Genomic DNA, 12,098 nt, shown 5'->3' on the forward strand with positions numbered 1-12,098 from the left:
ATTACTCTGTAATATCCACAAGAGCTATCAACAGTTTTCAGAGGGTATATGTCTTTCAACGATTCTGAGAAGAGATTTTGCCGTTTATATGATTTTTTTTTATGTAATGTTGTGAGCATAGAAAACACTGAGACATTCCCTCATTCACTTGTTAAATATCTTTCTGCTCATTTGGTTTAGTATCCCATGATGCTTTGCATGAGCTGGTCAGCAGGTGGCAGCAGTGCCCTAGTCTCGTGTCTGAGAGGCTGTGAGGAGGTGGATGACGCTCAGCTTGCAGAGCCTGACTTTCTGGTGCAAACAGGACACCTAATCTGCTTTAGTTTCATTGGAACCGCCACCAGCTTACTTTACCTCTGATCAAAATAGAGCAGCAGTAGTGGTGGAGAATTGAATCAGTGACGCTGCTCCCCTCACTGTTTCAAACCCACGCACAAACGCATGACAGCATTTGTCCCACCAGCATCACTAAAAATTTCTGTTTTGTTGTGAAAGCAAGAACATTTCTTTTAATTGTGAATAAATTAAAGTGTCAAATTATCTGTGATTTTAAATTGTGTCATAACATTGATATTATTAGAAATATGACCTATTTTTGTGAATATGGAAAAATATAAGTAGGCATGGAAAGAATGGAGGAGGGGATGAGGAGGAGGGTTGTGGCAAGTGGACACTTTTACCAAATGATGATGTCTTTGGAGAATTGTCCTTCAGTGTTGCAGTTTGTCATCAGCTGTTCGTCTTAAACAAACAACATTGAACACTGAATCTAATCTTGCGTAATTCGACGTCTAGCTCAGCAATTTTACGGAGGTTTGGAGAATATCTTGCAAAACAGGATAGGTCTTACTAAACTTGGAAAGCCCAGAGGCACCATTCACTGGCTGTGGATTTAAAATGTCCACCCCAGGAAATGGCATCTGTGGTTACTTTAATGTTCAAGTACAGACAGATTCTCCTTGGACAACTTTATTTAGTGAAGTAAAAACAGGGAACCAGGTTTTTGGGATAAAATAGCACTTTCACTGTCAAAATGAAACTGTTAAAGATTAATTCAGCCGTAAAGCTAGACCACACACAGAGCTCAGCCTGCTTTGCATGTGCAGCACATTTCTTATTAAACATTATACATATAATCTCAGGATAAAAAAAACAGACAAATCTAAACCACGGAGCAGTTAAAAAGAGTCAGCTGTGGCTGAAGGTCCTGATCACTTCTGGAAGCTTCACGGCCAGATTTGTACATAACGTTCTCCTGCAGTGTTTTTTTCCCCAGGGTCTCATTTTCTAGATCATATATCGACCGGAGCCTGTAATGAGAAAGAAAGATTAATGGGTTTGATCAGTATGTTTTTTTTTTCCCGGCTGACTTTAAAGTGTGGTAAGTTGGACAGGAATCCATTAAAAAGACGTGAAATTTATGCGAAGCAGTCATGTTTCGTCCTTGAAGCAATCTCAGCACGCCCACGTTCATGGGTTCTTAGATTGTTTAATAACACGGGAGCTGCTGTGAGGCTCTTGTGGTTTGTGTGCACGTGTTTAAATGTAATCTCCTTACTTCCTTTTTCAGGACCGTCTGTTCTTTGTGATGGAATTTGTGAATGGGGGCGATCTTATGTTTCACATCCAGAAGTCCAGGAAGTTTGAAGAGCCGAGAGCACGTTTCTACACGGCAGAGATCACCTCCGCTCTCATGTTCCTGCACAGCAAAGGCATCATCTACAGGTCTGAATCGAGGAGCACAAACAACAGTTGAATTTGCTTTCCCAAATCGAGTATATGTCCACAGAGGTCTCCAAAGCTAACGATGAATAGTTAACTAGTCATTGAGCCTGTTTTTTGTCATAAAATATTATTTAAGTTGTAGGAAGAATCGAACAGGATCTAAAAAAAAAACAAAAAAACTGCTGTATAATCTCTTGCTTTGTCAAGTCTGAGACAATAACCACTGATAATATCATTAGGCTTACATATCTGGCCTTAATTCTGAGACCACAAACCTGTGTTACGAATGAACTTGAAATGCATGACGTTTAAAAGATGTTGGCATTTATCAAACGGGTGGTTTAACAAAAGATTCTCTAAAGTTGTGTTATGGAAATTTTAGGATGCAGCGTTTTTGGAGCTTGACTCATAGTAGCGACTCAAATTCAGGATACAATTTTTGTGCTTTGGCCTCTGTTGACCATTTGTGTAATCTGTCTTTTTCATATTGTCCAACTTTATGGACGTGAAACACAAAGTCTCTGGCTTACTCTTGTAAGATGGATCTGTTAACTTCACAGTGTCTATTAAGACATTATTTCCTCACTTCCCATCTCAGCTCATCAGAACATCTTTGCAGTTCTTGGGACCATGAAACATATGAACTCATCTCAGCCTCCTCCCCAAAACTATTGATGTTCTCCCTTCTTGAAATGTTTTCCATCAGGAATTGTCCAAACCGCTCTCACAGCCACACATCACCTATATTTTCCTCAAGGCTCTGGGGATACCCTATAACAGTAGGCACACTATAACAATGGATTGCCATGGAGTGCACATCAGCATGATTACATTGTTCATTTTTTTGTGAACTGCTCTTTTGATAATATAATTTTATGTTCTGATTTGATATGTTCATCATGTTGTTGCTCGTACCCCTGCCTTATATGAGAGTATATTCTTTGAGACCTTATTCCGGATGCTGTTGTCTACTTGCAGTGCAGAGTTGGGTGGTAGAGCAGTGGGCTTCCTGCCAGTACATGACGATGATAAGAAAGAAGGGCATCATGTGAACTAACAGTAAACCCAGAGTTATATTTAGTGGTCCGTGTGTTCTGTGTCAGCCTGCACCGCATAGCATGACTCTTGGCTTTAAGAGGCCACAGAGAGTTTGCATGCTATAACTTAAATAACGAGCCAAGTAGCAGCTCACACATTAAGGTCAGTGTAAGAGGAGCTGCCTCCTTAAAGTATAATTGTAGCCTCAGTCACTGTGTTGTGTAATATGAATGTCTTCTCGTGACTCCACTCGTTATCTCTGTTTGCCCTTTTAGCTCTAGGTAAAGTTGTGGTTTGAAGCTTCTCAGGTGATGCCGCGGTGTGTCGATGTTTCGTGTTACCGTCCTGCTCTAAAAGAAGTTGAAAAATACATACAAGGGTACAAGTATACTGACAGTAAAGACTTGAAACAGTCTGCCTTTGTGAGACTTATGAAGTTTTGTTGCAACTGTGCCATAGAGGTGTGATTTCGTGGTATACAATCTTTTGTCATCACCACTCTGTTAGAGAAGAAACCATGTAAGAGGGAACAGGATATTTAAAAAAAAAAATGAAATAACTTCATCCCATTATTTTAAGACTGTGTTAATTTATCATGTAAAATATACAGTAGATTGTGACTCGAATCACTGTGGTATAACCTCAAGTTGATATGTATATGCTTCCAGATGTAATATTACCCCCTTACCACAATCAAAAAAAAGCACAGTTTTTGCATCATAGTCTTTGTCAGCACTTCCTCTTCTCTTCTTTGGAAATTTTCATGTTAGTGCAACTCTATCTCTCTTTGCCTGTAAGTTATAACAAAGTTCACTCACTCAGTGTTGTAGGGGTTCCAGATGTTACTGTAACTATGGATACCACAGTGCCCGATTGACCCACTTCCTGTAGAAAGACGTTCAAAGACCAAGTCAGACTTGTCTTTCTATTGTGATGAGCTGGGTGGATGAAGGAGTGCGGGAGCTGTAGTTACAGTTGGTTATTTGCATAGTGATGTATGGCCCTGTGCAGCTCAGTGATGAGTGCATGGTAGTAAAACTGCCAGGGTTAGGGATTCATTTCTCACTGGACATATTCATACAATAATGTACACACTGATAGAACAGGAAAGTGCTTTGGGTGAGCGGTCATGATGTGTGAGCATCAGCTCTCTTCAGCCTGCTTGTTGGGCTACGATGGACAGGCACCATGACCCTATGAGTCAGTGTTACACAATCGGCTTACGGTAGAGAAGAGAAACCAGATTAATCCAACCAAAGCAGTGTTGTTTGACCATCATTCTGCCTCTCTCTTTTACATTCAGAATTTCTGTTTTTTGTATTTGTCATCCTTTTGTGAGAAAACCACTCAGAATCCTTGTATCATCTTTTGCAGGAATTAACAGGAAATAGAAAAAAAAATCAGTTGCTGTTCCTGTCCCAAATGTTGTAATTCATTAGCATCAGCATGAGCCGTTACATAGTATTTCGGTCTGGCTTCATGGCCAGACGGGAAGTAAAATGACCTTGGTCTAAAGTTGGGTCACCTGATCACAGATTACAGCTCGACTCCAGAGCCCACACTCAGCAGGTTTAATCGCTCTGTCAGATGACAAAGCACCAGCTGACATGAACACAGAGCACGGCATTTTTCCAGTGTTTCGTTATGGGTCATCCACAGCCAAAGTCGGCAATGAGGAACATACATCCATGATATAAATTTTATTTTCAATTCAATTACTATTAATAATTTAGGTACATTATTATTGCTTCCTAAGACTAAAACTAAGGAGTTTGCACTTAAATGAGATATTTCAACAAGTACAAAATGATTCCCATTAGCAGGGTTATTCATCAATTTGGCAACACACAGAACACAACAGACAAAACTATTTCACTGTTTTCATACAGACAGACAGACTATATTGATCCCAGGAGGGAAATAACTATAGTAATATAGGCCTAAGAAATTTTTGTATGGTAGAGGTTCTTTCTAGCTAGTTCTTCAAATGCTCCTTTGATAATACCAAAATAGTTAATTCTAGCAGTTAAGTCAAGTCAGTTTCATTTATATAGCCCAGAGTCACATTTGTCTGAGAAGGTTTTACAAGTAGAATATGAACCTCTATCCTAACTCTTAATTTACCTCCAGTACAGGTGACCGCATCCAATTTACTACAGTGTAAGTTGAATCTGTTCAAAAACAAAAAAAACACAAAAATAAAACAATAGCTCAAGTTTGGATTTTCCTGGAAGCAGAATAAATATTGACATCAGAGGTTTTTTTACCCTCATGGCAGCCTTAGTGGTCATCTGAATGTGTCAGACTTTTCCTGGCTGCCATGTCATGGTCAGGGAGTTGTCTGTTCATGTCTCCTGCTGCCACAGAAACTTCACTGTCCTCAGAGGACCTCTTTCTTTTTGTCTCACCACAAATTTCTACCTCCGTCAGATATAATTAGAAACAACACCAGCAGGCTGCGACTGGAGTCTGAGCAGAAACTAACATTTTAGCAGCTGTTGGCGTCAGTTGAATGACAGCATGTGATGAGCTTCAGGCTTTTACTATTCACTATTTGTGTCTGCTGGATAACAATGTCTCAAACTAAATAATTCATTTTCTGTTTTTCTCTGTGTTTGTCTTGCCTTTCAGGGATCTAAAATTGGACAATGTTCTTCTTGACAAAGACGGACACTGTAAACTGGCAGATTTTGGCATGTGCAAAGAAGGCATATTTGAAGGTGCGGCCACAGGAACTTTCTGTGGGACCCCGGATTACATTGCCCCCGAGGTCAGTTCCTACTCACACAGTCATACTCATAACACTAACTACAGACCGTTGGATCCTTTATCCTCCACATTTATGATCCAGGGCATTTTTAGATACTTTGCTGCACTTTTTTTTAACAGATTGCAGCAAAGAATACATTCAACCACATGTGGCTTCCTGTAACACAGGTTCTCTGAGTTCATATGATGCATTTTCCAGTCCCATCCCCTCTCCATCACACCACCTCATTCAAAACAAACTGTGTGGTTACTGCCGGTCACTCCAAACTATTTCCTGACTAACTGGAAGGCAGCGCACCTGTGAGGTCAGCTTGTGAACGCCGCCCTTGACTTGACAAGCCCCAATCCCCTCATCAGAATGCAGCTTTACAGGCATGGTTTGATTTCATAATGAGGGACCAAGATGGTCTGTGTCCCCATGTTTGAGAGGTTTTTCTCCGACTAAGACCGCGTGTCTGGATTTATGAAAGGCTTCTTTGCTATCCTCAACACGTACTCCTCAGTGTAGCCTCACTGGCAACTTACTAATCAAATACATCTGCTAACTGAGCCTCATGGAGTGGTTTTAAATTTGCAGTGAGACTCTCTATTGCTGAGTTATGATGGGTAACTTTATTGGTGTGCTGTGACATGTTTCCCCAGATCCTCCAGGAGATGCTCTATGGCCCCTCTGTGGATTGGTGGGCTCTTGGGGTGCTACTGTATGAGATGCTGTCAGGACACGCCCCTTTTGAAGCCGAAAATGAAGATGACCTCTTTGAATCCATCCTCAATGAAGAGATTGTTTATGCATCTTGGCTCAGCACAGAAGCAGTGAATATACTCAAGGCTGTGAGTCCGCATCTATTCATTTTGTATCCACAGTTAGTTGGTTCATTAGCTGAAAAAAATTAATGATAGTTAAAGTTGGATGAAACCCAGCTCTTGCTGTAGTCTTTGTCTTTTTGGCAGATATTTACACTCCTCAGGCCGCCTCTACTGGACTTAATCCACATTATACAATTGCAGGAAATGTCTGTGAAGTTTTTTTTTAACTGAACTGATGATAGAGGAAATGTCTCACTGGATTTGTGACCAGCATTGAGGAGAAAACCGATAAGTGGTAAACATTTCTGGATAGTGTTACATGAGCCGCAGTAAGATATATTTAAGATATCAAAGGTTTGATCAGGGATTTTTATTTGTTGCCCTTTAGACTGACGGACACTGTGACTGCATAGTGACTGGCAGCCCTGCGGAGCTCTGCCAGCCAGCTGTTTGGCCTGGGCCTCTTACATAACTATATTAAGGCATGGTCCAGTGGCCAGCCACAGCACACATGCTATAAATACAACGACACCTTCCTCCATTCCTCCCCTCTTTGCACCCTGTTCTCCTCCTCTTATCCTTGTTGTTATTCCAGCATGCTCGAGGAAGCACCAAGCCAATCTCCCATGTTGATTTGTGTTACTGCTTCCAGTGTCACACGTTACATAAAGATGCATGTCAGTGTGAGTGGATTTGAACACTGCTGCACTATTTATACTGAAGGTTGATCCATTGCAAGGTTCTCCATGTTCCTGTAGGCAGGTTCATGGGGTTCAGTCGGCTTGGTTGTCACGGTTTTGTGAGGATATCTGACTTTTTTAATAATAACTGAAGGTTATTTAGCTGTTTTGCTCTATAGACATGTGTCTGCTAATAATCAGATGATAAATTAATGAGGGCCAAAACAAACAATTACTTTCATTGTTGATTTTTTTTATTCATCAAATACTCACATTTCAGAAGCTGGATTGAGCAAATGTTTTATACTTTTGCTTAAATGATTTATAGAGTCAGTCACAATTGTTGATTAAATTGACTAATTGATTAAATCATCGACTAATAGTTTCAGCACAAGTATTCTTTTCTGATTGCATTGTGCCGTTCTGCTGGTGTAATGGAGAACGGCCTCTTCATGTGGAAGTGCTGACACGGCAGGCCTGGTGGTGAGGATGGCACAGCTGTAGCTATGGAAAGATGGCATCAACTTCAGTGAAATAGTTTTTCCTCAGTTTTGTGGTCTGTAGGCTCCTGAACTGATTGACCCCTGCTGGTCTGTCTAACTCCCAGATAATTACACTTCAGCGACCATACTGGGGTTACTGGTGTGGTTTCTTTAATATTTTAGCCCATTAGCTACAAATCATGTCATCAAAATCAGGCTTTTGCAGCTGCAAATCCCTGCATGCAACTACACTAGCATTAAACTGTAATGTTCCTTTGCCATATCCAAAAGAGGCAATCTTGATCATGTTGCTCTTGTATAAACAGGGAGCAGAAGCTGCCTTTAAGCTGGGACATCAATCCAAAGTTGTTGTATGCTTCTGAAAACTATCAGCGGTATGTGAGGCATGTGGGATTTGTGAGTTTGAAGACTGAACTGCGCAAAAACAACACTATGGTGTTTTCAGTTCATCCCACTCCTTTTCATCTTCTTTTTTGTGACATTCTTCTTTGCCTGTGTTGACGTGTATCTTGTCTCCTTTCTCTTTACTCTGTGAACGTAGATTTGCTGAGGCATCCAGTGGTGTTTAGGCCAAGTCTCGGGTAGTTAATAACATTTGGAGCTGATATGGCAAGGCATATTAATCTTGCCAGTGACTTCGGGTTAATCTGGCCGCTGTCGCTGTGAAGATGGAGGCTCGTTAGTTTGTTGTGGCCTTGTCTGAATGCCACCGCCAGCCCTGAGGTGTGTGCAGACTCCTAGCCAAGATGAGCTGTCTAAAAACACATTTTTTTTTTTTTTTTTTACTTTCTTTCCAGAGGCGAGTTAAGCAAGTTTTTTCATTTTTAGTTTATTTTGTTTGGGCCGCTCCCTCTTTTCTCTCCCACCTACTTGACTTTGGAGGTACAGAAGCAGTTGGAGTTCAAAAGGTGATTCACTGTTCTATTGTTTATTGTACAACACAAGGAAGTTGAGACTCCCTAGTTACGCTTTATTGAACCTAGTTGAACTTTCTTCTGCTGAAGCGTTATGGGAGGTGGCATGCTGGGTGGGGGTGTTTTCGTCAGTCAGGGGGTGGGGTTTGACTGGATGTGTACTGGCTTGAGTCCAGCTTGGCATTACTCCAGAAAAATCTAGTGGGATCTAGTTGAATAACTCATCACATTTCCTCAGTTTGACAACATCATGAATAAATAATCTGGTGGAAATTTTGTTTGTGTTGTTCGTATGTGTTCATATTCTTGAGAAGGGGCAGATTATTTATTGATCCCTTATTTAGTCTTAAGTGTCTGTAAATTCATCCATCTTTTTCTTTACAGTTCTTGACCAAAAACCCGACCCGACGTCTGGGCTGTGTGGCCTCAGATGGCGGAGAGAACGCCGTGACCAGCCACGCGTTCTTCACAGACATCGACTGGGAGAAACTGAATCGTAGAGCAATAGAGCCACCTTTCAAGCCCAGGATCGTAAGTCACATGAATGACTTTATTGATGGCATGGTAGTGTGTGTATAACTCTGCAGACGTTACATAGTGTTTGACTTTTTTTGCTAAAATGTTGCTGCTAATGAGTTATTGTTTATTACTCTCCTCTAGAAATCACCAGAGGACGTCAACAACTTTGACCCAGATTTTACTCAGGAAGAACCCACCCTCACACCCATTGATGACCCTATGATCCCGTCGATCAACCAGGAGGAGTTTCGTAACTTCTCCTTCACTTCACCTGAACTGCTGGAGAGCTAAGAGTCTCCACACTGATCACCAGTCATCCTGCACTTGTCTCACCCTTATCAGTGTCAATAGCTTCGTCTAAGACGGTTCAGAGTGACATGTACAGTATGACGCTGACACATTCCCCACAGACAGGAGGGTGTAAAGCGCAGTGGGGTCAGCCAAGAACATACTCAACAAGAACTGGGCCTGCACCTGATGAACTCTTAACCACTCCTGTAATTCCTGAGCAAGCACCGAGTCATCAGCTTTTGAAATGACATGTAGTTTTATTGCTTGATTGGGACACATTCGTGCAAGTGTCTGTGTAGAGTATTTGACATGTTCATGTGTTTTAAACTTGTTTGACAAAGGTGTACAGCATCAGATTTTTATTTTACATTTGCTCTCATACAGACGGATGAGTTTGCTTCCAGCTAATTCAAATGAAAAAGCACTTTTTGGAGCATAATGGCATACTTTTAAATCAAGAGCCAGTTTTAAACAGACTGCCAGAGATTCCCAGAAAAGTCGAGTTGCCAGTTAAAATCCTGGAAGGACTGAGTGAGCAGATGAAATAGTTTCTCAATGATGTGAACACTGGCTCAATGAAAGCAAGTCCCTCCACTTTCAAAATAAAAGGGCTCAAACTTAAATGTTGCTTGGGAAAAAAAGTAGCATATCCAACACAACCACATATAACAGGGTTAAATTAGGTTAAAGTTTTAATTAAGTTAGAAAGGATGATTTGTCTAGGGTAGTGGAGTCTGTTTCAGATAATAGGCAATATTTGTTATTTATTCATCAGTTATACGCAGTAACAAAAACTTGGTATCTGTCTCGGTGACTCTCTGTTGATCAGCCAGGCATGTTGAGGATGATGCAAGATTTCATCTGAGGTGAAAACTCTCTGGTGATTCATGCTTGATGCGAAATACCCAGAAGTTTGGAGATTTCACCACACAGTTACTTGAACAGAAGAAGAATGTGAGTATGGTATATGGCAATTGCCAGTATAAAATGAGTTTTGGTGTTTCTGAAGGTCACTCAGTGTGCTGCTCTCCTCTTCCACACTCGCACAGTCTCTCAACAAACACTGAGTCTTTGAAAGCTTCCAGGTCCGTGGGCAGACTGCCTGGGTAATGGGAACTCACATGGGGCCATTTTCAAACATGCAAATATGAGAAGGTTATAGAATATTCTCCCTTCTGAACATTTAAACCAACCTCTCTATGAGAGCACAAATTGGAAACTAGGAGGTGGACAGAGAGAGAGATAGAGAGAGAGAAAGAAAGAGAGTGAACTTAAAACTTTAACCCTGCAGTAGCATTGGCCAATCATGTGATGGGAGCCTTCGGTAGATCATTTCGTCATTGCAAACCATCAGAGAATAAACAGGAAGCCACACAGTGACAGTGTTGTCGCCTTTGATAGAAACAGGAAAACACAATCTTGCTTTTTTGTACCACTTGCAGAAGCATGAATACAGTATACTGTGTGTGGTTGGTAATAGAAATTGAAACTTAAAACAACAACAAAGGGGGAAAAAAAAGAAACTTGCATTGTGTGGAATCTTGTGTGCACCGAGTTCAATCTGCTCAGACATGAATAACCCTCCTTGACCTTACAGGACGGAGATGGTGTCTTCCTGTTAGCTTGAGGGAGGAAGTCTCTTCAGGCTCCGCATCACATCTGTTTATCTCTTCAGTCCTCTGTCCTGTGGAGGATTGCACCGTTAAATACTGTAAATTGGTGGCTTGAGATACAGAAATGCCTGTGTATGAAGCTGAAAACACTGCTTCTATGCTTGGACAAAGCAAAACAAAGAGCTGCTCTACTAATACAAATTAATCTTTATTTACTTATTAAAAAATTAAATTTGAGCCAGCAGACTCTAATGTTGCCATAAGACTCTTCCTACCTTGCTTCAATCCCTGTTAAGACTCTGATTCACCACAAATATCACTAACTCAAGATTTAGAAGTGCATTGATCTTGGGGACTTAACAGCAGCTATCTAATCTACTTTAAGTTTTCCCGAACAAAGATATTTGGTGTGTGCTATACAAAGAATTGGATATTGGATTAAACGACTTGAGTTTTTGTTTACCCATTAATGTGGCCCTGTTCAGCAGCTTTCCTCGGGTAATGTCTGAATGAGAGAAGAGATTTAGGAGCCTTGTCTCAGCTCTCATTACTGAGACATACTGATGGCTGCCAGCAGTGTCTGTGCACTGCTTGATTGAACCAGTTTGACTCTGCTGTCCTTTCTGTTTGATTGATACCCCACAAAAGCAGCAACAGATAATGAAGAAGACTCAACACAAAGACATTATCTAAGTCATCACCTGAAAAAAATCTGAATTTTTGTCACTTTTTGGATGTTCTGTGCTTCATCAGAAAATAATCTGATAATCCAACCAGACAATGACCATAATTACAATGACAATGCAATTCTTCTTGTACATTTCACCATTTTCCTTTCAGAGGTGTGGTAATGGTGTTATTACACAGCAGAGAGTTCCTCCAGTGTAGTTAAATTCAACTCCTAAACCACCAAAGAAAGGCTGTGCCAAACAGTTTGCTCTTACAAAGATGACTGCTAGGGTTTAGATTATATTATAGTGGTGTTAATATGTACTCACCTTTCTGAAGTGACAGACACAAGGTGTGGCTAACACCTTTAGACAACTTCCAGACAATCATGAAGTTAATCAGAATGACTAAATAAATAAACATTATGTGCTATAGCTGAGTAATCTTGAAAATTACCGGTTACACTCAGCGTTGGGTTCTATATTAAATACAAGCACAACCAGTTAGGCAAAATAAATCTGTATGCGCAGTCATCTCTGGTGAAATGCAGCAGCTGTTGTAGTGCAACAA

At 40.8% G+C, this 12,098-nt stretch overlaps 1 protein-coding gene across 1 annotated transcript in view; it reads left to right on the plus strand.

The window, feature by feature from the left end:
• prkcha (protein kinase C, eta, a) overlaps window positions 1-9,590 on the plus strand; it is a 21,325-nt gene extending 11,735 nt beyond the window's left edge. The window contains exons 10-14 of the mRNA XM_023401064.2: window positions 1,571-1,725; window positions 5,395-5,533; window positions 6,175-6,363; window positions 8,821-8,967; window positions 9,097-9,590. Of these exons, the coding sequence (XP_023256832.1) occupies window positions 1,571-1,725; window positions 5,395-5,533; window positions 6,175-6,363; window positions 8,821-8,967; window positions 9,097-9,246 (780 nt within the window). The 3' untranslated portion in view covers window positions 9,247-9,590. The remainder of the gene's footprint in view (window positions 1-1,570; window positions 1,726-5,394; window positions 5,534-6,174; window positions 6,364-8,820; window positions 8,968-9,096) is intronic.
• The last annotated feature ends 2,508 nt before the right edge of the window (window positions 9,591-12,098 follow it).

This window comes from Seriola lalandi, unplaced genomic scaffold (genome assembly GCF_002814215.2).
Source record: "Seriola lalandi dorsalis isolate HSWRI2012SDOR001 ecotype SW California unplaced genomic scaffold, Sedor1 jcf7180002053433, whole genome shotgun sequence".
In the NCBI taxonomy this organism is placed as follows: Eukaryota; Metazoa; Chordata; class Actinopteri; order Carangiformes; family Carangidae; genus Seriola; species Seriola lalandi.